A 25853-nucleotide genomic window follows, 5' to 3' on the forward strand; every position below is an offset into this window, starting at 1 on the left:
TTTAAATCAGGGCTCCTTGACGTAGAATAAAGGAGATGGGTAACTAAAGGTTTAACTATATTGTGCAACTTTGATGCACAAGGAAAATTTTAAAGCTTTGCAGAATTAAAAGAATGCTACAATTTGGAAAATAAGGATTTTATCGGTACTTAAAAATACAGGACTATTTTGAAAGGGAGTTTAAAAAAGCAAGTAGTACTGAATTGAATAAACTAGTAGAGCTGATAATTGACTCGTATACTATGAATATTCCCAGAATAATTTCTTCTCTCTATCGGCCATGATGGAGAATAGAAAAAACACCTCTAGCTATGTAATGTCGAAAGGGGAAAGAGAGCTAGGGACAGGAATTTCAAATGAAGAATGGTATTCCGTATGAAAGATACAACATATTACCCGTTCACGGAGATCGAGGGAGTTTGCATCTAAACACTTGGTGCGTTTCTTTCCTTACCCTAAAGTAAACACTTATCCACACCACAACCATGCTGGAGGATGTGTGGGCATATATATTGACCATCTTCACATATTCTGGAGTTGCTCACAAATATTACCTTTTTGGAACAGGGTTTTGTTAGAGATTAAAAATATTTTAGGATATGAAATACAGAGAGATTTCTCAACATTGTATCTTGGAAACATTACACACTGTGTTGAGAAATGATCTATATATTGTTAATATATTCAGTGTAGCACGTAAGAAGAGTATCACTAGACATTGGTATAAGCGGGACATCCCCTTACTTGGAGAATGGGTAGAAATTGTTAAGGAAATATTTAACATGGAAGAACTGACTTTTATCTACCTCAATAACTGATATGTCCATAGAACACCATTTCATAGTATGTTATGTTTACATTCTGCATTTTTAGAAAGTGTCATCTTTTTGCACTACTTCGATTAGAAATGTGTACTGGTTGGCGTTGCATTGTCTCTCACTGTTCTTATCTTCCTGTTCCTTTTTAGTAATTATTGTACTGTCCTGTACTTTTTGCACACGTTTGCAAATGCACTTTATGTAGGAATGTGTAGGCCTTATTTAGTATGCGTAGTCTCATGTGGTTCTGGGTTTGTCCTATGTTGTTCATGTAGCACCATGGTCCTGGAGGAACGTTGTCTCGTTTCGCTGTGTACTGTACTAACTGTATATGGTTGAACAACAATAAAAACCACTTGACTTAACTTGACTAATTACCTTGTTTAATTAGCAGATAACTATAAGTAAGCCATTCGTGGGTTGACTTGCAAAGAGTTTTAATTCTGCTGCACTTCTAAAATATTGCTTTGTTGTTTAAGCTGTCTGACACGTCAATTTATATCCAATGGTGTCAGATTAGGATGGGACTAACTGTGAGTCCAAACAATAGTGGGGAATAAATGGCAGTACAAGTGTTTGGAAAACCTGTTAGGAAGCATTTATTAGTGGCACTTGCTAAGGCATAGTTTAGGAATTTAGACAAACCCCCATTCCTAAATTCGTGGGGCTAGTTTAGGAGAGGTCAGCCAATACTTTTCTAGATGATCAGATGGTAGATGGAAAAACAGGTGAATACAGTCCATAGATTTACACTGAAGGAATATCTTCTGCTCTTTTGACTTTGGCCAGCAAGTAACACCTTACAAACACTCAGAACATCTTAGCACCATGGCGGTGAGTCTACAAGTTTTTGTAGAAAATGACAAATTGGATTATTTTTGCAATTGCACTTGATTGTGCTCCACCTTGAAGATCGAGGACAAAAAACCACTCAAATGCTAATTTAATCAGAAATATGAAACTCAAAAGAGTATAATTAGGATTATTCTAAGAGTCTTTTAAAAAATTGGCAACATTAAATCTTTATTCATACACTGTTGCCTGAGCTTGCTTCTGGTTTGCCATGAGGTGTTGACTTAAATCATGAAAATAAATTGAAATAATCATAATGTGCTTTAACGTTTGACACTGGTGCTCAATGCACAATCTATCAGGTGTTAGCCATTGTTAGCACTCCTTGAACTCAATGACCTTGGTGTCTTTTTCTATGTCTTTTTGTGTTACATAGAAAGCTCGGAGGTGACAAACTACATTTCCCCTTAATGAAAATGCACCACTTTACCTTACTTTATCGTACGCGGAGATACTCCAAATGTGAGAGGTGCTTTGAAGAAATTACAACAAAAAAAATTCTCCCCCATGTTCAAAGTCCTACTCTAAACATTTGATCAAAACATGTAAAAGCACTGAAATACTGCCAAGACTTGGTGGAAATCTCATCATGCAGCAAAACAATTTCAAGACAGTTAAGAATAATAAATCTTTTATTGTGCATGGATCTGTCTGTAGATATCATGACTATACAGACACATTTTTGATACATATATATGATTATACATTTCCTATCTGATAACGACCATTTTTAAAGTGATATGTCTGGTAGTATATATACTATAACAAATTTATTTTTTTGGAATGTACGGTGTATGAGGTAACTGCAAACATTAAAATTACATAAAAATGGTCTAATATTTTGTGCATATTTTATTGATTTTCTGTAGTTTGTCTTTCTCCCATGAACCAACCATAGAAGCCTACTACGGTGGGGAGATGTTAAATTGGCACACTTTGCAATTACATTTTATCACTATCAAAAATAGGAATTTGAGACAAGACAAACAGAAGACATTTGCAGAATATCTATTAGACCAAATCATGCAATTCATTTTCATTAAAGACTTCTTGCAAGGTACCTTGTGAGAGCACTCATATGCCCATAACCAACCACAACACGAAACCCTACGACCACATTGTCACACTGCCATCATGCAGCACTGGCAATCAGTCACGAGACTTTAACATACAGAGAAAAAGGCAAACATTTCAACTCACAGGAAGTACACGTAGGATTAACAGAATTCATTACCGCCGTTTGCATTTCCAGTCCTTGCGCTTTTCTTAATTTCTCTGCTGGACACAACTTAAAGGTTTTCGGTTTCATATTAAAAATAAAGTTCCGATTTTTGATTCGAAAGAAAAATTTAAGATATCTTATAATTAATATTTAGTCCTATATTCAATACTCTCGCGATTACATCAAAAAGTAATATTGCTAAAAATAAAGGCTAACACAATGCGCAAATTTAGTTTCTAAAACTAAAGACCAAAAAAGAAAAACACTTCAGAGAAATTAAGAAAATACTATATGACTTCTGAAAAAATGATTACCGTTTCAATAAACCATTCCTAGAACAAAGTTCATGGTACTACAATTTTAAAACAGCCAAAACACAAGGAGGGCTTGCACAACTGGAGAACATATTCCATAAAACGCATCACAAGATCAAGACGCATTCAAGAAGTATTTTTTTTCTCTTCTCACTAAGGTGCAAAGATAACGACTGACGGAAAGGTTTCTGAGAAGCGTACATTGTTTGTGCTGAATGACAACATTTTGGAGCTAAGCAGCTGCTTGATTGTAAAAACAAGCTACAGTATATGTACATGATAGTAAAAATAACTATTAAGCTGAGTTAGTTTGGTATTCATAGTCTTACTCCCCCATAATAAGCCAGAATCTCAATGAACAGGTCCTCGTGTCATACTGTACAAAAATATACTAACATTTCTCTAGTTATTTTTGCATCCTTTACACATTCTGAACATCAAAAAAGTTTTGAGGAAAGTGCTAAATCAGCGTACGCTAATTCAAGCAGTATCTGTTTCGCCTCGCCTCCCTTGCGTCGTAGGCTTTATCTCCCAGGGATCGCCCGGGACCCCCGGAGGGCCTTCTCCCATGTGCTTACGGGAAAGAGATGCCCTCTTCTCCGACAGCATAGTCACTGGCCCTCAATCCCAGGCCCAAGATAGCAAACCGGTGAGCGGCCACCGAGCTAGCTTTGGAGCACTGATAGAAACTCACACTGGAAAGTTTACAACTAAAATTATACATATAAATAACATAAAGACTACAGCTACACAAATAAATGAAAGTGGTACAATGAGTATGTGATGAGCGTTAAGCTTCACTGCTGATCCTTCAATAAATCGCCCTCCGACTCCAACAACATCTTTTCGACAGCATGCTTAGAGAAAGAACGGATAGCGAAGAACAAGAAAGATAGAACGATAGAGTAGGTGAAGTAATTCTACAACTTTCTTTTCGCAATCTTTCCCTTCGCACGGCTCCTTGACGCTGGTGCCGGTACAAAATATAAACAAAAACAAACTATCGACAGAAAACATTTGTTCGGACAACTTTATGCAGCCTCAGAGCGCTACGGCTCATTCGATCACAAAGTACTGGATGGCGACCGCAATTAGGATGGAGGTCACAGCCAACAGGGCGATGATAAGGAAAGAGAACTGCTCGTCCGTAAGGCTGCGTTTTGGCTTCTGGACATCGGCGGCTTTGGACCCGGTGGCACTAGAGGCTCCAGGCGTGTCGACGCGAGGGGGGAGCAGGATGACGGTGGAGCTGTAGGGGCCGGTGATTTCAGGAGCATCCTGGCACTGACGGATGGCGCAGACACGGAAACGGTACTCCGTGGACGAGCTCATGTTGGGGAGATGGAAGGATGTGGCCGAGCCCTTGTAGATCTGAGAAGATTTGAGACAAAAAGCGAGAGGACACAGCGGTCACATATTGCATTTTATTTTTTATTTTTTTAAGAGTATTATTTTAGAATAACATTATTGTATCATCGATGAAATTAACTGATATGTTTAACAAGTATTCAAAAAAAAAACATTGTGTGAGAGGAAACGTGCAACTTGTTTTACACTGAGGTGTCATACTGTACAAAACTGGTTTTGAGTTTTAGGGGTATTTTAAATGTTTTGATGATTTTTTTTTTAATAATTTCTTTTTTTTTTATATACAAATCAGTTTAATTCATTTGTTTACATAGTCTTAATCTTAATAATTTAATTTATGAAGAATATTTTTCATTCTACACATTAAATTAAGTCAAAATCAAAGTAAAAAGTTATATTTTATGTTATAATGTGTATAACTAGGCTTAAAATAGAACATTAAAAACTATATCAGACAATGTTCACTATAGGGGCATTTTTTGCACCCACATTTTGAATTTTAGGAGCATTTTTATCACTTTTGGTGGCATTTTTGTCCTAGGCCGCCTCGAATTTCTGACCGTTTACAGAAGACACTGTTTTAAGTAGAGTTCTACAGGACTAGATTGGTTCAGGAGTATTCACAAAGTCGCAAATGTAATTTATGCGAAAACTTGTAGCCACTGTGACTCTTTTATTTATAAAATACTAGTGGTTTAGAACACACTTGCACTGTAAAGTACTTTGTCTCATGTCTGGGAGCGACAACGCATCACACTGTTCTGGGAGCACTATGTGTGTGTGCGTTAATCCATCCTTATGACTTCATCATTCGGATCTCGAAGATATCTTCAAAATTGTCAATAAACCAGTTCTTCAGCACAGTTCAAGTTTGCATTTGATTTATTTGCTCTGTAAACTCTGTGCAGGCATTGAATGTTCTGGACACTGTTATTTCAGGATGACCAGAACAAAATTTCAGATTGGTCCGTAGATAAGTCCAGTTATGAACGTACTATTCAGTCACATGATTTTATTGATGCACATCTTGTATTCCTAATAAATTCAATAGGAGTTTATTTGGTAAATGTGTTTCCATCACAGTTTATGCACATTTCTTTCTTATTACGGCTGTGAATAAATCATTTTTTTACTCATTAAATGGCAGTTTTCAGTGATTAATTGCAATTAAATTTTGGTGTATACATACCAACAAACCTTAAAAATCATCATTAATATCTTTAATTTATACTTTGTTAGAACTTGCAAGAAATTGGTTAGTCATCATTTATTTTAAATATGTACATGTTTTTTATTTAGTATATTAGACACATTTTTACATTAATCTTTGATGAAAGTATATGCATACATGCCATAAAATTATTGAACATGTAATTAAAATTTGGGCAAAATCTTCTGGCGTTTTCCAGATTTTCTTTAATAGTAGGATCAAATGGGCAGATTCAGTTCATATACAACTTTACTGGCAAGAGAAACTTAAGTGCACATTGCCAATGCATTATTAGACACTATACAAGCAGATATAAAACATATTGAATGAATATATTTAAAATCTCAAAACTATTATTTTCTCTGGTTGTGTTCAGTATCTATAAGTATACCTGCCTGCTGCTTGCTGAATGGGTCCATCAATCTCTATAATGCATGCTGGTTCTCTCTCGGGCAGTTTTGCTTTTAAAACTGATTCAAATGGAAGTCAGTGAGTGTTTTTGCACGATGCTAAAAGATAAAGCAGCTTGCCCTTATCTCGTGCATGCCTGGTTTACCGCTTATGAATTCTCCATACAGTAAATACACTCGTGTTTATTATGAGAGGGACATACGCTCGTGCAATAAATAGGTGCGCACTGCTTCACGCAACCAGTTTGTGTGAGGATGTGTTGTCGAGTCAAGCATGTACCTCCTGAAAAATTATACATGCCAATTTTAGCCAGAGAAAGTGGTGAAAAACATTACTGAAGTCTTGCCCATTGTACAAAGGTGCCTGGGTTTGTTCCTGGCAGGCAGCAGATACCCTTACCCATTCTCATCCTAGTTGGAGCATGTAAGGCCAAGTAGCCTGCCAGGAGCAACTCGGGACACCTTTCTCCTATCGTGTAAAGGCCCAGGAAGTAAAGAAAAACGGACACTCCATTAATGGGATAAAACATTTTTAACACGTTAAACAAAAAAACATTAATCTCAGAAATTAACTTTAAACATTATATTTCACAGCCATACCTCTTATCGAATAAAAAAATGTACCACCTCAAGCGTGCGTATACGTTTTTATGTGCATTTTGGAGGTTAAATCAATTAAAGCAGATTTGGGAGCTTGCAGTTTAAATTGAATATAATGAGATAAGAAGATTAGGTTCTGGGAAATAGTACACAAAAACTAGACAACCTTCTCTTGCATTTCCCTCGTTGGCTGTTCTTTGCATTTAGGAGCTTTTCTTGGAGCTCTTTTTATTGAATGGAATATAAAAATGCATGTATCAGTCATGGATTACTTTGTTAAAGGAATAGTTCATCCAAAAATTAAAAATGGATCATATTTAACACACTCTCATGTCGTTTTAAACACTTTCTTATGCAGAACAAAAAACAAGACATTTTAATGAATACTGTATATTGGTCTGTCCGGTGAATAGTGACTTACTTTAAAGTTTTAAAAAGCCCCAAACATCATAAAAGTGATCCGTGTGACTCATGCGTCATATTCAAAGGCAAATAAAAGGTCTTGATGAGAAACAACAAAAAATGTGTTTCATTAGCAAATTTGGCCAACAGGTTGTGTGGTTAAAAATGCACATTTGCAACGGTTTTGTTGTAATATGGTAATTTAATAAAAAGAAATATTTATATAGATCAAAATTTGGCATTGCATTACATTAATTCTGGTTATAAAATCAAAGGAGAAAATTATTGATAAAATCTATTTTAAGAATGCAGATACAATATAATGTGTCTGAAGAATATCAATATCTGTATATAAAGAGTCTCTCAGCAGGAAGTGATAAGACTGATTTACCCTTCTATTACACAGTTATTTCACTTATTTCTACAGTCACTCTAGACAGATAACGGTGGAGTGATTTGAAGTTAAATCAGTTCTGCTGAGTCCCGTCTGACATTCCGGGGTGTTTTGATATTTTTAGTGACATTCACTATAAGGACTTCAACACCACTACTATGGATATCTTGGTCAGCTCTTTACCGGACCACAATCGGGCCCCTTGGGGCCCATATTAAAGTATAAAGTAAAAAATGAGAGTTTCTCTTTTACTTGCTTTGTAAATAGATGGTGATATTTACACTGAAAATACCCCAAAAAAAAGAAAGAAAAATGAAAAGAAATCTGAAGCTGCCATCGCCGTAGCTCTCAACCTTTATTCATGCTGGTGTACATTCAAACATGGAGCCTCATGATGTGTTTCCCCAGGTTTGACATCAATGCCAAGCATCATTGGTTCTCATGCATTTAGTGACCAATCACAGTGTGTTTAAATGCTTTGAATTGAACGCAGCGCAAATGACAGCTCAAAGCTACAGCAGATGGCTGTAAATTCGGTCAGTTTCTCTCATAAAGCTAACATTTGGATTTAGAAGACTTGAAATACAGCCAAGAGTCATATGGATTACTTTGTAACATTTATGGGGCTTTTTTGTCCAATTGGAGCTTGACAGCAAGAGTTTCTATTCCGTTTTACTGTAATGGAAAGAGCATTAAGGGATATTCTTCTTAAAACGTTTGTGTTGTAAAGAAAAAATGTATGCAGGTTTGGAAAGGAAAGCGGGGAACATCATTCACATTTAAGAACTTGCATTGATGATGATTATCACCCAAACAGTGTTTTCAAAGCCATTATCAAAACATATGATGACAGCATAAAGAACATCCACAAATACAAGACATGTTTCAGTGGCAAGATTTGATTTGTCTCTCACATTAAGTGTAATAACTGTCACTTAGTCATACACTAATGCCCATTTGATCACTTTTACGCTGTAGAAGTATTCATTCGAACAGCTGGACCCAACACCTGCCATCTGCCAGAGGCATGACCTCTGTTCATTGGCGTTCGCACACAAATAGGGAACTACATTTGAGACATTTTGGATTGAAGTTGAGATATATCTAACAAACTATATCAAACGTATTTTTTTAAAATAAATAAATGAAACAAAAGATTCTGCAGAAAGATAATTTTTTAGTGTTTAGTGAGCAGTTTTCTACAGAATTAGTGGCGTTTGGCAATACTTACTTGAACAAACCCCAAACACTAAGTATTTCACTTTGGTATGTTATTTGTAACGCACCATTTGTGCTACAGATATAAATGATCATTCGAACCATGTGGCTTGTAGCTGAGAATAATCAGACTTATAATTTTCACCTGGTTGATGATAGATAAAAAAATAGACTTAGATCGAAGGATGTGACCTAAACCATATCTAGGGAATAGTATATCATTTGGACTTGTGGGTAGGCCCTTTTGACTCATGCCAGTAAGAAACAGCCCAAAACACTCTATATGCCACACAGCAATACCCTAGCAACTACCCTGGAATTGTGACAGGATGTTTTGCACGGCACAGAAAATGCACAAATTTAGTTCTACAGTAGTGTTTTACTAGAGCTGTTGAATAAACAATAAATACATTTTAGTAAATTTAGTGTGATAAATTATTTTTTAAATAATGCGTTAAAATAAGTAGTTAATCATGCTCCTGACACGTACATAGATTCCATGGAATGTTTCTACCATCTGAGCAATTCAAGCTTTATGTACCATCTTGTTGTTTTTGCGATGCTGTGGCAGTAGGGGGCAGTCAGCGCGAGTCAAGCTGTACAGGCAACATGCTTCGTCAAACAGCACAGTCCACAGACTGGACAGAGCCCAACAGAAAGTAGGAATCTCGAGATTTCAAAATAAATTTAGCTTAACACATTAGCATCCTACAAACATAGCGCTCATGACTAGAGACGCTAAAAACTAGTGAGAAGTGACGGAACCAAAGTGAGACGCTCCAAAAATGTCTGTCTGATGCTTGAGTACATAGACCAACAGTTAAAAATAGCACGGATGGCAATAACAGAGTTATGTTCAATGATATGGAAATAAAACAAACATCATTTTGACTTTTAAATCCACTTTTTGTATCGTCTAAAGTATATGCTTTACACGTTTACTTCCACAATATATGGATATGATATAATGTATTTGCATTATCTGAATTGTAATACTTACTATATAGTATATAACTTTTTTATTGTTATTGTATTCTAAAATATTCTTAGTAAATATTGATTATATGCAATTGATTGCAATTTATACAATTAATAAATCAAGACATCATGTAATTAAATTGACTGAATATTTCAAACGATTGACAGTACTATTTTTTACATGCAGATGATACAGTGTTGTGTACATACCTGTTTGAATTCAGAATTTCCCTGCATGCATTGCAAACAGTAGATGACTGGATCTCCTTTCATAGGTGGCAGTGTCTCCCAGTTCAGCTCACACGAATCGTCCACACGCTCCACGCGAGGAGCTGAAAACACACACACACACCAAATTAAAACAACTGGGAACAGATCGAGACAAACTTCTTCAGTATCAAACTGAGGAACACTAAAGGTGTTCTCTACGATGTTGTGCCTGCTTTTGCTGATGCAGTTTTAATAAAAAATTATTAATTTCCTGTTTGAGAGCGAGGCTATTAGATAAACCAACTGTAAAAATGGCTGTCATATGCAAATAATAAGAGCTGTCCAATTGCTTCGATATTTATGCGGCTAAATTACATCCCTATGAAGAGTAAGAAAGTAACTACAATATAAGCTCTCACGACAACATCGGTGGTATGCTGTTGATTAAGACTATATAATAATTTGGTCTGGTATTTCAGACAAAAAAAAAAGACACATCTACAGAAAAGCAGCTACAATTGAACCGGTGTATGCTTGTCATGCTTCCATTATAATTGTGTAACTGTCAATGAATTTTTCTGAAAATCAGAAAAGATTTTCAGAGGTACAAGTGAAAAACTGAGGTACAAATGCAAAGAATTTTTTTGGGTAATTGACAGCATGCTATAAATGCGGTACATAGATCTTAAATCTTATTTAAGCCATTCATTTTCCTTTAAAGACGTAGATATTGTCAAAAAACTGAATATTCTAGTATGTTCCCAGATGACATGGGCTAATCTGTTACCTTTGAGGGGTGCAGGTGGGGAGCGGGGGGTGGTGAAGGTGTAAACAGTGGAGAAGGGCCCCTCGCCCGCCTCGTTAAAGGCCTGGATGCGAAACGTGTACGAGGTAGTCTCAATTAGCCTCTGCACTTTGTGAGTGTGGCAGGGTCCTTTATATAAGGATATAAACCTTCAGACAGAGAAACAGACAGAGGTAACATACTGTTAACTGAACTCTATAAAGAGACTAAATCAGCAATATTACAATTCTATAAGCACAAGAATGAAACAGGCATTTTTATCTTTATAACAGACATAAGGTTATTCTTTGTATTGGTTTTCCATGCTCAAAATGTAGACACACATTTGTACACAAAATGTACACAATTAAACATTTCTGAGTTTTTATGTTAACTGGCTGGGACCTCCACTAGTAATACACGGCAAGACATTTAGCTAAGTTAGCTTCTTTTTTTGACACATTATGCTATGTAGTCCCATCAACAGTGAAATCGCTCAATAAAAGTGCTCCAATGACCTGCACCACAAATCTTAATATTAAGGAATATTACAAGTCAAATTCAAATTAAGCTCTATTGACGGTATTTATCTGTCGCATATTGTCCACTAGCAAAATAAATAAATTCCACTGAAAGAAAAAAAAACATGCGTACACAAATGCACAACCACACACCCCATAGCACACTCACCCCATAGACTTCTATTGTAAGTGCATAGCTTTTAATACATTTTTGGGGTTTGTTTGTACAAAGTGAGGTATAAATTGAAATTATTTTCAGTGGAAATCAACAACATGCACCAGACACAACCAATAGAAATAAACTTGAATTTAACACAGAATATTTCTTTTCACATCAAATATGTTCTGACTGGATTTAATTTGGTCACATCAGCATTTAGCTTTCATGAAGGCAGAAAAATCGCATGACAGAGGAAACTTGCCATGTCATGCCTGGTAAACAGTGTCGTGAAGTATGTGAAGAAATAAAGAGCGTAAGATAGCATGAAATAAATCACAAGTGTGAAATAAAGGAAGTGTTACAAAGCATTAAAGTGTACAACAGAGCGTAAACGAGAAAGAAAAAGCACAAAAGAAAAAATGAAAGCAAGTGTGCATGTGCAAAAGAAAGAAAGAAAAAGTGTAAGGAAGCACGAAGTGTGTAGGAATGCATGAAAGAAAGAGCACAAGTGAGAAAAGAGCATAAAAAAAGCTTTAAATAAAGCATAAGTGAGAAAGAGAGCGTAAAAGAACGATTGAAAGAGCAAAAGAGTGTAAGAGCAAAGAAAAGAACGTAAGTGAGAAAAAAGCAAAAGCAAAAAAAGTGTTGTGAAGTATGCGAAGAAAAAGTGTAAGAAAGCGCAAAAGCATGAAAGAGAGAGTATAAGTGCAAAAGAATAGTGAAAATGTGAAAAGGTCATAAGCGAAAAAAGTAAAAAATGAAAGAATAAAAGAGAGCGAAAGAAAGAGCAAAGAAATGAAAAAAGGCAGACGGACAGCAAGAAAGAATGAATGAAAGAAATAAAGAAAAAACAGACAGACAGACAGATAGAAAGAATCCAAATTTAGCTGCTAACCTCCCAATTTTATCCTCCATCTGGAGATGGAACTGTAAGGAATCGGTGGGTTGGGCCTTGCCCGGGCTGTCACCCCACTTGAGCCTGAGGGTCTGGTGACTGGAGGCGGTGCACTCCAGGCGTGGAGGGAGGGGTGGCAGTGGCTTGGTCTTCAGTTTAAAGGTGTGACTAAAGGGACCTGCACCCAGACTGTTCAGAGCCTGGATCCTTATCCTGAAAACACACATGCACACTTCATTAACTGAGAGTTGGGTTTAAAGTGTAACCTTTAGTCATGCTATAAATATTAATGCACACAGACGGTGACTCACTTGAATGCCACAAACATCCTCTATGCAAAAGGCAGATGCGGATACTTGGCCACTGCATAGAAAGCACGCAGCCCAAGAATGCATACTTAATGTGCATTCTTGCACTACTATGGCAGTGACAAATCTCAGTAGTCAAGGGGGTGATAGAGGGTGTGCCACAATCAGCACCCAATTCAGTGGTCAGGGCACAATTCCCAGACTGCACTGTAAAAAACCAGGGAGCATCATTGCTGACTATATTACTGGAAATGTTGTCATGTCTTCTGTAGTCTCTCAAGTCGCTAAAGACGAGTGCAAATGTAAAAGAGAGGGACTAAGGTGTAACACTTTAAATAATACCAAGGTATAGAACTCAGATTTTTTTTATGTTTTGTTTGAAACATTGTTTATTGGGAAAAGCACAAATTAAAACTATTCAAATAAAAATTATTTGAATTGATTTGACTTTTTTGTTTTAAAAAAAAGATGTTCATTTCTACTTAGGCAACAAAATCTCAATGTTCTCTCTTTGCACTGTCAAACAAGTGACCAATCATAAATTAGCATAATTAACTCTGATCCAAGTAATGGCCTGCTCATCCAATCACTGCCAACCATGTTAGAATAAAATTTAAATGTAAATTCTGAATCTATGTTCTGATTACAATTGTTCCATGTCAGCCAACCATGTTGAGTGGTGCAAACATCATCTGCAGACTGAAACTGAACTCTTGGTCGGATGTTAGGAGTGAATGTACTTGGCTGCATAGGAAAGCTATAGGATGCTCCCTTGCTCCCTATTTAGTGAATGACTTAACAATCAGTGTGCTGTCTGTCTTCACTTGTCTCAGAACTGTTCAAAATGCACCTTATTTTCATCCTAACTCCATATAAATCCTCTGAAAGCAACATTTTTCAGCTTTTGAATGAACCCATTGATGCTCAGTGTGATAATGCACAGTGAAGACAGGATTTCTAAAGGAAAATAATGCTGAAGTACACAATAGTGTACACTGTGTTTCATAATAATATCACTCAAATAAGAAATGGCATATCGGATGAAACTAGAGTCTCTTTTTACTTAAACAGTGGTCTATGTCACAAAGCAGGATTAAGCAGCTAGCTAGATAAGTTTAAACTTAGTTTAAGCGAACTCTGAACTTGCGGTACCAGTAAAGTGGAAATGCTTTCATAGGGGTTCCTCGCCATAGTAACATACGCTAATCAGCTAACCTGCTCAGGGGCAAGTTATGTTCCCGATCAGTGATCTCATCCAGATTCTGGACCAATCAGCTGTGAGCAAAGTAACAGTCACTCCCCCCCAGTATCTCTCACTCCAATTTAAAGTGCACTTCAATGAGAGCATTTTAGAAATGTACAAAATAAGCTATTTATGATCAAACTCTGAATTTATAAAGTTGGTAACGAGTGACTTGATGCCATTTAACCCTAATGAAGACTGATTGGATTTGGTGAGTTTTGTCAAACTAAAAATATTCCTGGAATCCAGACTTTGTTCACATTTTTTGTGATACGTGGCACAGATTTCAATGTCAAAACTTAATACGGTTTCTTAGTAGATGTAGTTTTGTTGCTGTTTCTCCCAAAGACAAACTTCGCTTTGATCGGCACCATGTTGTTTTGTCACATGACTGTGTTTGTCGAAAGTTACCCTTTACTCACAGCCCAGAGTCTTCTGAACTGAGATCAGTCGGTTTAAATTACACATTGCGTATAGCGAGGCCAAAATACAACGTCCATGAAGGTGTACGTGGGGTCGCACGAGGTTAAAAAGCGCATATATGCTGCAGCTATAGCCATGATTGATTTGACTACCTGTAAGTGGTGTCGGGCTGCAGGTTCTGGATGATATATTTGGTTACGGGTCCAGTGAGGATGGGCTGTCTCTCTCCCATGTCGATCAGATATGATGTGATCTCCGCTCCGTGATCGCATGGCACCTCCCAGCGCAGCCCCAGGCAGGTGGAGGGCGAGTAGAGGAGAGGAGAGGCCTCTTCATCCTCCTCTTCTTCTTCTTCCTCATCCTCCTCGGCACTCTCTGTGACCCGGCCCTCCACTCTCATCTCTGACTCACGGAGAGCATGAACGCTGCTGACTGCAGCAGGGACAGAGCAGGGCATCTGACAGAGCACAGCATCGCTGAATGGCCCCACACCGGCAACATTCAATGCCTGCAGCAATACACACACACACACAAACGGACAAACAGTCTCACAGTGAGTGACTACAGTTGGTCATATTTATATTATTTAAAAAAAATGATTGGTAACCACAAAGAACCTACTTGGGCTTTATGACAAAAACCATATTCTTTATGTATGCCCAAATTGATGTATTGCTGTTGTATACATTAGTAACTCAAGACAGTGCCTAAACATAATTTATAATGAATAATTCAACAACTGAATGACTTAAACGGAATATGAATTAATCTGTCCTCATGACAGTAATAAACCGCTATAATAAATCACATGCATAAACCTGCGCTCCTCTATAACAACCACTGGGTGGCGTGACGGCATTAAGTTTGGCACATATTTTTATGAATCATTAGACTGAATTATTGGCTCTCACAGGTGCATCATCAGAGATCAGGCCTTGACTTCCTGGTTTATTTTACACACCACATCTTAGAAAACACAAACTTTCAGTTGCTGCAATTTTCTGTGCTCAAACTGAGAATTTCTCACCTGTACCCGGCAGAAATAGCTGGTGGCAGGCAGCAGACCCCTTAACTCATGGAACAGAGCAGCACCGGTGTAACAAATCTGCATACTGCCCTCTGCTGCCCCCCACTCCAGACGATACTCTGACACAGCTGCACCATTACAGTGAGGAACCTGTATGGATGTGAAAAAGCAAAGGAATTAAAAAAAAAAATCAACCTATATAGATAGTTCTGACTCTAAAATCTGATTGGACAAGCTGTGTTGAAAGTCACACCCCTGTGACCGCACATTTTGTATTTTTAAATGTCCGTGTTGATTTGAATAGCTGAAGTCTATATTAATGTTGAGTTAGTCAAGTTGCTACAAATCATACAGTTCGGCTACTGAACAGTAGTACTCCAATATTATTATATAAAATATATATTTATATTAATTGCACAACTACTGTATATATGCTATTTTACTGTTTATCTATTAATAACATCTATAATAATATAATAACATATATAATAAATATATATTTAACATTATTTATTGATATTCATATTAAATAAAATATTATAGATGCCTCAACCATGGTAAAAATCACTAACGCACAGCTTAATGCTTTAAAAAAAATGCTAAATTACTCATTTCAGTAATGGTAACATTAGGGTGAGATATAACAATAATAACATTAAAAATATTATTATTATTATATTATATATTATTATAATGTTATTTATTATTATTCTTAATAAATAAAATATTAGACCGCTCAGCCATGGTAAAAATCACTGTAACATCAACTTATTGCTTTGACCAAAAAATAAACAAATACTGCACACACACACACACACACACACACACACACACACACACACTGGTGGACAAAGTTTGGAATATTGTACAGATTTTGCTCTTATGAAAAGAAATTGGTACTTTTATTCACCAAAGCAGCATTCAATGATCACAACTATGTGGCTGTCTTGTCGGGCACTTCTCACGCACCTTACAGTCTAGCTGATCCCACAAAAGCTCAATGGGTTTAAGATCCATAACACTTTTTTCCAATTATCTGTTGTCCAATGTCTCTTCTTTGCCCACTCTAAACATTTATTTTTATTTTTCTGTTTCAAAAGTGGCATTTTCTCTGCTATTCTTCCCATAAGGCACTTTACTGTTGTTCATGAAACTGGTGTTGAGCGGGTAGAATTCAATGAAGCTATCAGCTGAGGACATGTGAGGCGTCTATTTCTCAAACTAGAGACTCTGATGTACTTATCCTCTTGTTTAGTTGTACATCTGGCCTTCCACATATCTTTCTGTCCTTGTTAGAGCCAGTTGTCCTTTGTCTTTGAAGACTGTCGTGTACATCTTTGCATTAAATCTTTCAAGCATTGTATAGCCTTTCTTTTTTGCCATTTTTGACCTTAAGACATGCCAGTCAATTGCATACTGTGGCAACTCAAAAACAAACAAAGACAATGTTAAGCTTCATTTAAAGAAACAACTATCTTTCAACTGTGTTTGATATAATGGCATTTGATTTTCAAGCACCAAATTAGCAATTTAGCATGATTACTCAAGGATAAGGTGTTGGAGTGATGGCTGCTGGAAATGGGGCCTGTCAAGATTTTAATCAACAATTACTTTTTCAAATAGTGATGGTGCTGTTTTTGATATCAGTAATGTCATGACTATACTTTGTGATCAGTTGAACACCACTTTGGTGAATTAAAGTACCAATTTCCTTCCGAAACAGCAAAATCTGAACATTATTCCAATCTTTTGGCCGCCAGTGTACCTAAAGCTAAACTTCTCATCTTTATTATTTTAATACTACATACAGCACATTTAAAGAAAAGAGCAGTATTAATCCAGCATATTAACAAATGAGATCTCAATTTAGGGTATCAAACTGGAACACATAAATATATAGTGTTTTTATACAAAAACACTTACACAAAAAAGAGATTTTAAATGTGTGTGTTTCTGATATAGTTCTTAAAATTATATTCTTAGTTATACAAATTATAACATAAAATATGACTTGGGTGTAGGGCTGGGATAAACGATTATTTTTTAAACGATTAATCTAGCGATAACTTTTTCGATGCATCGATTAATCTAAGGATTAATTTTTTTAGTCCGATTCGATTTCGATTCAATTATCTCCCCGTTAATTGACTAATAGCAATTTATACATGTTGATTTACATATCTGAATGAAAAAACATGAATTTCTTAACATTGCAATATATGTTTATTGCTCTTAAAATTCCAAAATAAAAGACTACACAAGTGCGAAGTAATGCATTCTTAGTCAGAGTCAGCATTCAATAAAACCTTGAAGCCTTGAAAACACATAGGCCTAGCTTACTGAAAAAAGAGCATCTTTTAATTCTTCATTCACGTAAAAATAACAACAACATAGTAATACACTCTGCCACTCACCTTTTTCTTAAACTCAAAATTCTAAAATAAAATTCAAGTAAAAGTGTACAAGAGCAAAATAATGCATTTTGATGTCTAGCATTCAATAAAAAAATAAAAAGGTCACCCAGCCACCCTTTCTTAGAGCTATTGAAAGAATACAGTAACTATTGTAAACTTGGGGGCTTTAAGCTAATACAGAAAGTGCTTTTCCAACAAAAAATAAATAATGAAAATAAACATTCAGAATTCAACATTTATGGGCCTAGCTTACTGAAAAAAAGCATCTTCATTCACATGCAAATAACAACTTACACTCTGACACTTTCCTTTCACCTTAAGAATACTGTGTGTGTGTGTGTGTGTGTGTGTGTGTGTGTGTGTGTGTGCGTGCGTGCTTGCCGGGTGGCGCCTCTTCAGGTGCTAGTGCATTGCCGTGGTGCTAGAATGGAAGGCCATCTCCATTTTGCAAAGATGACATATCACGGAATTGTTTCCTTTTAAATTAAAGAATTCCCATACTTTAGAGGAACGAGTGCTACTACTCTCCGGCACCGCCATCTTTGTTTTGGGTCTGATGAATATGCATTTCCAAGTCTAATAATTAAGATTGAGAACTATGTAAATTAACTGATTAAACCGAAGTATATGAATTAGATCATTTGTTTATATGGTTCGTAAAATGCCCTCAAAAACATTAAAAATGCCCCAGAAAATCAAATCCAGTGGACAATTTTTGCACTTTTATAGAAAAGTACATTTCTGACATTGAAATGCATCCTTATTAATATAATTACAAAATAGAATTTTAATAGAAACATAATCTTATATATAAAAAAAAGCACGATACGCAGCAGCTTTCAACTAAACATTTCACTACAAAAAAAAAGTTGCAAGGGGACTCCTGGGAATAATTCTGAGCGATGACTCAAACAAACACAGTTGAATAGGGTTTTGATTTGGTCTCAATGAACTGATTCACTAAAATAAATTCAACTCCTCAAAGCTACTTAAGAGCACCGACATTACACAAGAGTCTGTTTGATACAAAAGCAATACTTTCCATCATTTAAGAAGAAACAGGATATAGTCTTACCTCCCAGCTGACCACAGCACACGTCGGTGATTTACAGTTGACATGAGGGGGTCGACATGACTCAGGGGCCCCTGGACCTGTTGTGACATCTGAGTGCTCCGAAAATGGCCCAAACTGTTTATCACACACATCGAAATTTAAAACAACTCACAAGCTAATGTAAACTACAGAATACAAATCTTTAATAAGAATCTTTATAAGCGAATACAGTGCATGTCAGATTTTTAGCCATCCGCTCACCCCAGCTTTGTTGGCGGCTCGGAGCCGAAAGCTGTAGTTCCTGCCAGGTAGTAAACTGCCCACCGTGCAGTCCAGTTCTGAGCCCCGGTACACCTCCCTGCCGTCCTCTGCCTGGGGAGCGAACATTTCCACGCTGTATGAAGATACCACACTACCTCCATCCACCAGAGGGGGAGCTAACAGGTGCAAAATGAGAATCAGTTCAGATCCATGTTTTGATTTCTCTTAGGCCACAAAAATACTTTATGCAAATACTTGCACATAGAAGTGAGCGCTTGGCCAACTCTTTACAATCGCGAGGTCCGGTTGAATACACTTAACGTGCACTCTTGAATTACTGTGGCAGTTACAAACCTCTGTATTCAAAGGGGCGATTGTGTTCCCCTCAAAAGTTTTAATTCAGTTAAGTTGCTAAAATTATATTGACTTTACCTTACTTGCTTAGCAACATTTCGTTTAACAGTTGCTATGCCATTACAGTAATTGACTCACCGTAGAAAAAGACAAGTCGCTATAATGTCATTGTGGCAACTTTGAGAAAGCAACGCGTGATTGTGTTGTGCTCGGAATAGAGGTCCGAAACATTTTGGAACGCAACAACGTACAAGCCAATCATCTAGAAACATCTGCATTCACGTTCTTACGAAGAGTATATTTTGGCCTTTAAACAAATAATCTTCCAAGCAGCTGACTTTGAAATACCATATTTCTTTTTTGCATTGGGAGAGTTTAATAACTGAATAATTACCCATGTAAATACCCCAATAATTTGTCCAAATTACAACAACTGAATGAGTTTGGATGTGAATATGTATACCAAAACTATATGACACATTGTCAAAAGTGTCTATTCAGTAAGGGAGTCAGATGTTAATTCAGTAACTGCTTTGACGGATTAAGCAAGCAATTCAAAACATGTTTTGGGAGTTTGACTGATTAATTAAAGAACGTACTCATAAAGCCCAAAGTATACTTCAGTTTTAAAGCGAACGCTTAGCATCAGTCAAACGCCATCCATACAAACTATACTTTATTTGATTGTGCGCATACACAGGCGGTAGGCACATGCGCGCTATGACTGCTATGAGATACTGGACTATATTCTTCAGGAGTTTAGACCCATCAATATATCTTTATATTCCTTCAAACTTGAGTAATACAAACACAGTTATGCCCTTATCTCTTTATACAAGTTCATGGCGTGCGCATCTGTTGTTGTTTCCAATTTGTCTCCTCAAGTTTAGCGGCGATTACATCTAGCCATTCATTTTAACTGCAATGGCTCAACTATGAATGATGCCACCTTGTGGACCCACTAAGTAGTGCAAATAATTCCTGGTGCATGCACATTCTGCACATTCATAGTACTCGCAGTTAGAAAAAATGGGTCTGCATGCATTCAGTACTCAAGCACTTTGGGCTTCAGTGTCATTTATTTATGAAATGGACTGCGCTGGTCATGCTGTGTGTTTGTTTTTGTGTACAGCTAGTAAAAACAATACAACAAAAAGATGTGTTGTCCATTTATATATATTTATTTGCCAAAAAAACAAAACAATGACGGTGTTGAATTGTGTTGCGGAAAAAAATAAACATACAATTATCTAAATGCTCAAGAGTGAATGTAAAGGGAAAGCTTACCCCAGCGTAACTGCACCTCTCTCGCTTTGGGTTTACCCACCACCCTGGGTGGCTGACAGGGACCAGGAGGAACAGGTGGGGTCTGGACCTGCAGGGCCTCCGTCATCTAAAAACCCGAAACATGACAGATCAGGGAAAATAACAAAATAAAGAGGGCATTTGGCACTCAGTCCACATTTGGTTCTTGTTACAAAACCCCAGTAAACCAAGAATACCAAAATAATTGCAAAAATATTTTGCCCCAAAATCAAAACAAATAATATTTAGCATGAAGAAAATTTTATTGTTTTAGGACCATTAAGATTTCTCCCCCAAATTATCATTACCGTAATGCGAAAAAATCTAACTCTTGTTACTGTAATACATTAAAGAAAAACATCAGATCCAGACACAGTACATGCATATATACTGTATGTGCCACCAAAACAATGCCAACCTGCATCTCAGAACAGCATTCAGAGATTATATTCTTCTCACCACAATTGTACAGAATGGTTATCTGAGTTACTGTAGACTTTGTCAGTTCGAACCAGTCTGGCCGTTCTCTGTTGACCTCTCTCATCAACAAGGTGTTTCTATCCACAGAACTGCCGCTCACTGGATGTTTTTTGTTTTTGGCACCATTTTGAGTAAATTCTAGAGACTGTTGTGTGTGAAAATCCCAGGAGATCAGCAGTCAAACCAGCCCATCTGACACCAACAATTGTGCCACGGTCCAAATCACTGAGATCACATTTGTCCCCATTCTGATGGTTGATGTGAACATTAACTGAAGCTCCTGACACTTATCTGCATAATTTTATACACTGCAGCCACACAATTGGCTGATTAGATAATCGCACGAATGATTGTTGGTGCCAGATGGGCTGGTTTGAGTATTTCTGTAACTGCTGAAACAATGTGCCGTTTTGGCGGCACATGGGGGACCTACACAATATTAAGCATTTGGTTTTAATGTTGTGGCTGATCGATATAGAAATATAAAAAAAAAAATCAACAAATAAATTCAGCACAATATAAACCAACAAAAACAGTAAATTCAGCACACAAAAAAAATTATGTAGTATATAGCATCTAAATGTACTATATATATATTTTAAGTTTTTGCAGCATTACCAAAATTATAATTGGAGAAATTGTGCTTAATCGTTTTAAAAACCACATCACAATGCAAAAATTCTTCATGGAAATGGCTTCATTTTCCTTTTTCATTCCAATTATAATTTTTTTTTTTTGTTGTTGTTATTTTCATGATGAAACGTGACCCAGTTCTTCACCATTTCAAGTCAAGTGGTTTTTATTGTCGTTTCAACCATATACAGTTAGTACAGTACACAGCAAAACGAGACAACGTTCCTCCAGGACCATGGTGCTACATAAAAACAACAAAGGACCAACACAGGACCACATGAGACAACACAACGAAATAAAATACCTATATAAAAAAACCTACATATACCTATATAAAGTGCACGTGCAAACATGTGCAAAAAGTACAGGACAGTACAACAAATTTCTGACAATGAACAGGACAATAGACAGTGCAGCGCCGACCAGTACTCAGTAGTGCAAATAGATGACAGTTTCTAAAAATGTAAACATAACATACAATGAGATAATGTTCTATGCACATAGCAGTTATTGAGGTAGCAGACAGTTATAAAGTGACAGTAATTAAAGTGCAACTCAGGACACGTGTGTGTCAAACCAGTCTCTGAGTATTGAGGAGTCTGATGGCTTGGGGGAAGAAGCTGTTACACAGTCTGGCCGTGAGGGCCCGAATGCTTCGGTACCTCTTGCCAGACGGGAGGAGGGTAAAGAGTTTGTGTGAGGGGTGTGTGGGGTCGTCCACAATGCTGGTTGCTTTGCGGATACAGTGTTTTTTATAAATGTCTTTGATGGAGGGAAGAGAGACCCCAATGATCTTCTCAGCTGTCCTCACTATCCTCTGCAGGGCTTTGCGGTCCGAAACGGTGCAAGTCCCAAACCAGGCAGTGATGCAGCTGCTCAGGATGCTCTCAATAGTCCCTCTATAGAATGTAGTGAGGATGGGTGTTGGGAGATGTGCTTTCCTCAGCCTTCGAAGAAAGTAGAGACGCTGCTGGGCTTTCTTGGTGATAGAGCTGGTGTTGAGGGACCAGCTCTATCTGTGAGAATCAACCAAAAATCCTGCTACACTTAAATTGTACAGGCCCTGTTCCAGGCTCTGCATGTGGAATTGTGCACCTCTTCAATGGGAAATGTGTGTTAGTCTAAACCGGTGACAGCAGGCCGCAGCCATGTGAGCATTCTATCACATTCACTGTTACGAAAAGCGGTGTCTGCCAACATGAGTCATAGCTGTGTGCTGGCAACTCCTGCATGCAGATCCACATTTGCGAAACACTGACAATGCCATTACTGTAGGGATCGGGAAACGGAAGCGAGAAATTATTCCTAGCCGCATGCCAAAATCTTTCCATTGATAAAAAGAGCGCTGACATTCTGATGGCGAGGAGTAAGACGGGGGGAAAACAAGCAATCTGTGTGGAAGCGAGCCGAATGATGGGAAGTGTGTCATTTGTGTGTTAACATACACAAATGTATTTTAAATGGTTTTTTTTGCGGATTTCGGGTTTTCCCTATTCAAGTAGATACTTATATCTTAGTAGATACTTGCACTGTCATGTTGCTTGTTTACACAGAAAATAGCTGCCCGGGAGCATTCCAAAGATGGCCACAGAGCAGGGCTGGACTGGTAATCTGGCATACCAGGCATTTTCCTTGCAAATAAACCCTGTAAAACCTGGCATATGAAAGAGCTGTCCGAAAATTCAATTAGACAAACTATAAAAATGAACAGTAAAAATTACTTTTGTACATGTTTATTTTTTACATGTCATATGTGATACTTTAGGCTTTAAAAAGGTCATAATCCTCCAGAGGCCCAGCAATTCATTTTTGTATAGGACATCTTTTATTTAAGTTTTTGTTAGCCCATACATGCTACAGTGTTAAATATTGGGGTATTATCAGAGGACTCCCTGGGCTTTTCACAGATACCAAATGTTTGAGAGTTTGGCCATGACAACAACAACTCCTTGGTCTATAAATATGGATTGACATGTATCATAGTTCAATTCAGCACATCAAATACAATATGAATAAAATATTCTTTTTTTTTTTTCAATAAACAATTTTCATCATATGTATTTTATGCACAAAACACTATATTGATGTTTATAAACTTTTTTCGCTGGGTCTCAGGAACTTATGGTAAGATGACATCATAATAGCTTGTAATGTAAAATAAGGAGATATTTATAATGACAGAGCAGGCTGCATTTATGAAAATACACACAAATATTAGTTCACACGTTAAATAAATCTTATAAAAAGTGTATGTCAGAATTTTCAAAGCTCTGTGATTTTTATTTTTCTCTTTTTTTATAGTGGGCATGTAATGGTGATTGAGAAATATACTTCAAAACCCAATTGTATCATATTGTATTTCAACATGCTTTTACAATAAAATAATATGCAAAATTTGAAGCAAGCATAAGATGCTTATATTTAGCAAATACTCATTTTTAAATATCAGTAACAGTATAATCATAACTGTCATTTTGACTTTATTAAAATAAGCTGTCATTAATCCCAACATAAGAGTAATTTTTCATGCAAGTACGCTGCCATTTTAAATAGATCGATAAAAACATTGAAACCACTTTTGCCATATATTTTTGGCTCTTCAGCTTGAACAGAGAGTGAAACAGGAGCCATCAAACATTGTGTACCATATTTAATACACACGGCGTTATAGGGTTAAGATCTGCCATTTGTGGTGAAAACGGTTGTGCTGCATAAACGATTTTGAAATTGTCTTCGTACATTTGCAGACATGCAAATTCTATTTGTACTGACATTTGCAGCATTCAAAGCATTCAAATTCTGGCTGTGAATGAGCATAACATTGGTTTGACCCACTGAACATATACACCCCTCCACTGAAACAGTCGGTCATTTTGTTTGTGAAAGAACTAAATGCACTGGCATACTCGTTCGCGAACAACATGAATGAATCAGTCATCATGAAGAAGGATCTGTTGACCAGCTGAATGAGAGAAGACATGTAGTTTGTTCAGTTTGTTAATCTTGTTTAACAAAAAATGGGGCTGGACTAATTATGAATATAAAAGTGACAACACAATGACACAATAAAATATTTTGTAGGCTAGTATTGTTGTCTTATTTTGTATAGCTTAATAAAAAGTCATGCTAAGCAGTTCACAGTTTGACAGATATGTTTTGGTGTCATTTATGGGGAAACACTTATGATGCTTAAACATTCTGCAGTGCTCAAGTCTCTTAGTAGAACTGTACACACACATTTTAATGGAGGATAATTAGACTTGCTCTGGTCGTGAATGACTGCTTTTAGTTTAATTCAATTACTTATAATACAACCGTTTATCACTATCTACAGGTGCAAAGGCGTAACTTGCAGAAATGGTCAATGAACAAATCAATGTACAAATCTGAATAAATCTATTTAGTGAACTGATTCAAAAGAGTCAAGTCACTGAATTGAATCAAAATTACTACTACTAGTGAACTGAAATGGCTAACAGGGCCCAACTTGGCCAAAGGGACACCCTAAATGTATAATTTATAATATTTTACTCCTTGAAAACAAGCATTTAAAAAACCATAAGGGAACCTATACAAACTTAACTGCTCAGAAGGAAACGTGTGTGTTTGTGTGTGTGTCATACCGGGCTCTCTCCTCCAGCACTGATACCGTGGACTCTGGCCTGGTATGAACATCCAGGGCTCAGACCGTCACACAAACACTCCATAGCCGAACCACTGTACACCTGATTCCAAGAGAAACCTGAAAACAAAAACATAAATCAACAAATAGGCACAATAACAACACAATCGAAATGAGCATGTGCAGACCACAAAACCTTGTTGGAACATACCACTTAAATCATCAGACAGCTCCGCCACGTACTTTGTGACGTCTGAACCGCCGTTATCTTTGGGAGGATCTGAAAAGGCAAAAAGATATTCTCGGCTGTGAAAGGCTGATAACTTGGTTGAAATTTGGCCATTTTGAGGTTATCCGAAGCATTAGCTATCCC

At 36.9% G+C, this 25853-nt stretch overlaps 1 protein-coding gene across 5 annotated transcripts in view; it reads right to left on the minus strand.

The window, feature by feature from the left end:
* Positions 1-2312: 2312 nt before the first annotated feature.
* Positions 2313-25853, minus strand: part of LOC127631475 (fibronectin type-III domain-containing protein 3a-like) — a 123501-nt gene continuing 99960 nt past the window's right edge. For all 5 annotated transcript variants that reach the window (XM_052109601.1, XM_052109604.1, XM_052109602.1 and 2 more), the window contains 11 exons: positions 25692-25760; positions 25482-25600; positions 20728-20833; positions 19087-19262; positions 18847-18960; positions 15358-15507; positions 14483-14838; positions 12357-12569; positions 10784-10950; positions 9997-10118; positions 2313-4577 (listed from right to left, as the gene is read on the minus strand). In XM_052109601.1, coding sequence (XP_051965561.1) covers positions 4263-4577; positions 9997-10118; positions 10784-10950; positions 12357-12569; positions 14483-14838; positions 15358-15507; positions 18847-18960; positions 19087-19262; positions 20728-20833; positions 25482-25600; positions 25692-25760 — 1907 coding nt within the window. In that variant the 3' untranslated portion in view covers positions 2313-4262. The remainder of the gene's footprint in view (positions 4578-9996; positions 10119-10783; positions 10951-12356; positions 12570-14482; positions 14839-15357; positions 15508-18846; positions 18961-19086; positions 19263-20727; positions 20834-25481; positions 25601-25691; positions 25761-25853) is intronic.

Source organism: Xyrauchen texanus, chromosome 38 (genome assembly GCF_025860055.1).
Source record: "Xyrauchen texanus isolate HMW12.3.18 chromosome 38, RBS_HiC_50CHRs, whole genome shotgun sequence".
Lineage (NCBI taxonomy): Eukaryota > Metazoa > Chordata > Actinopteri > Cypriniformes > Catostomidae > Xyrauchen > Xyrauchen texanus.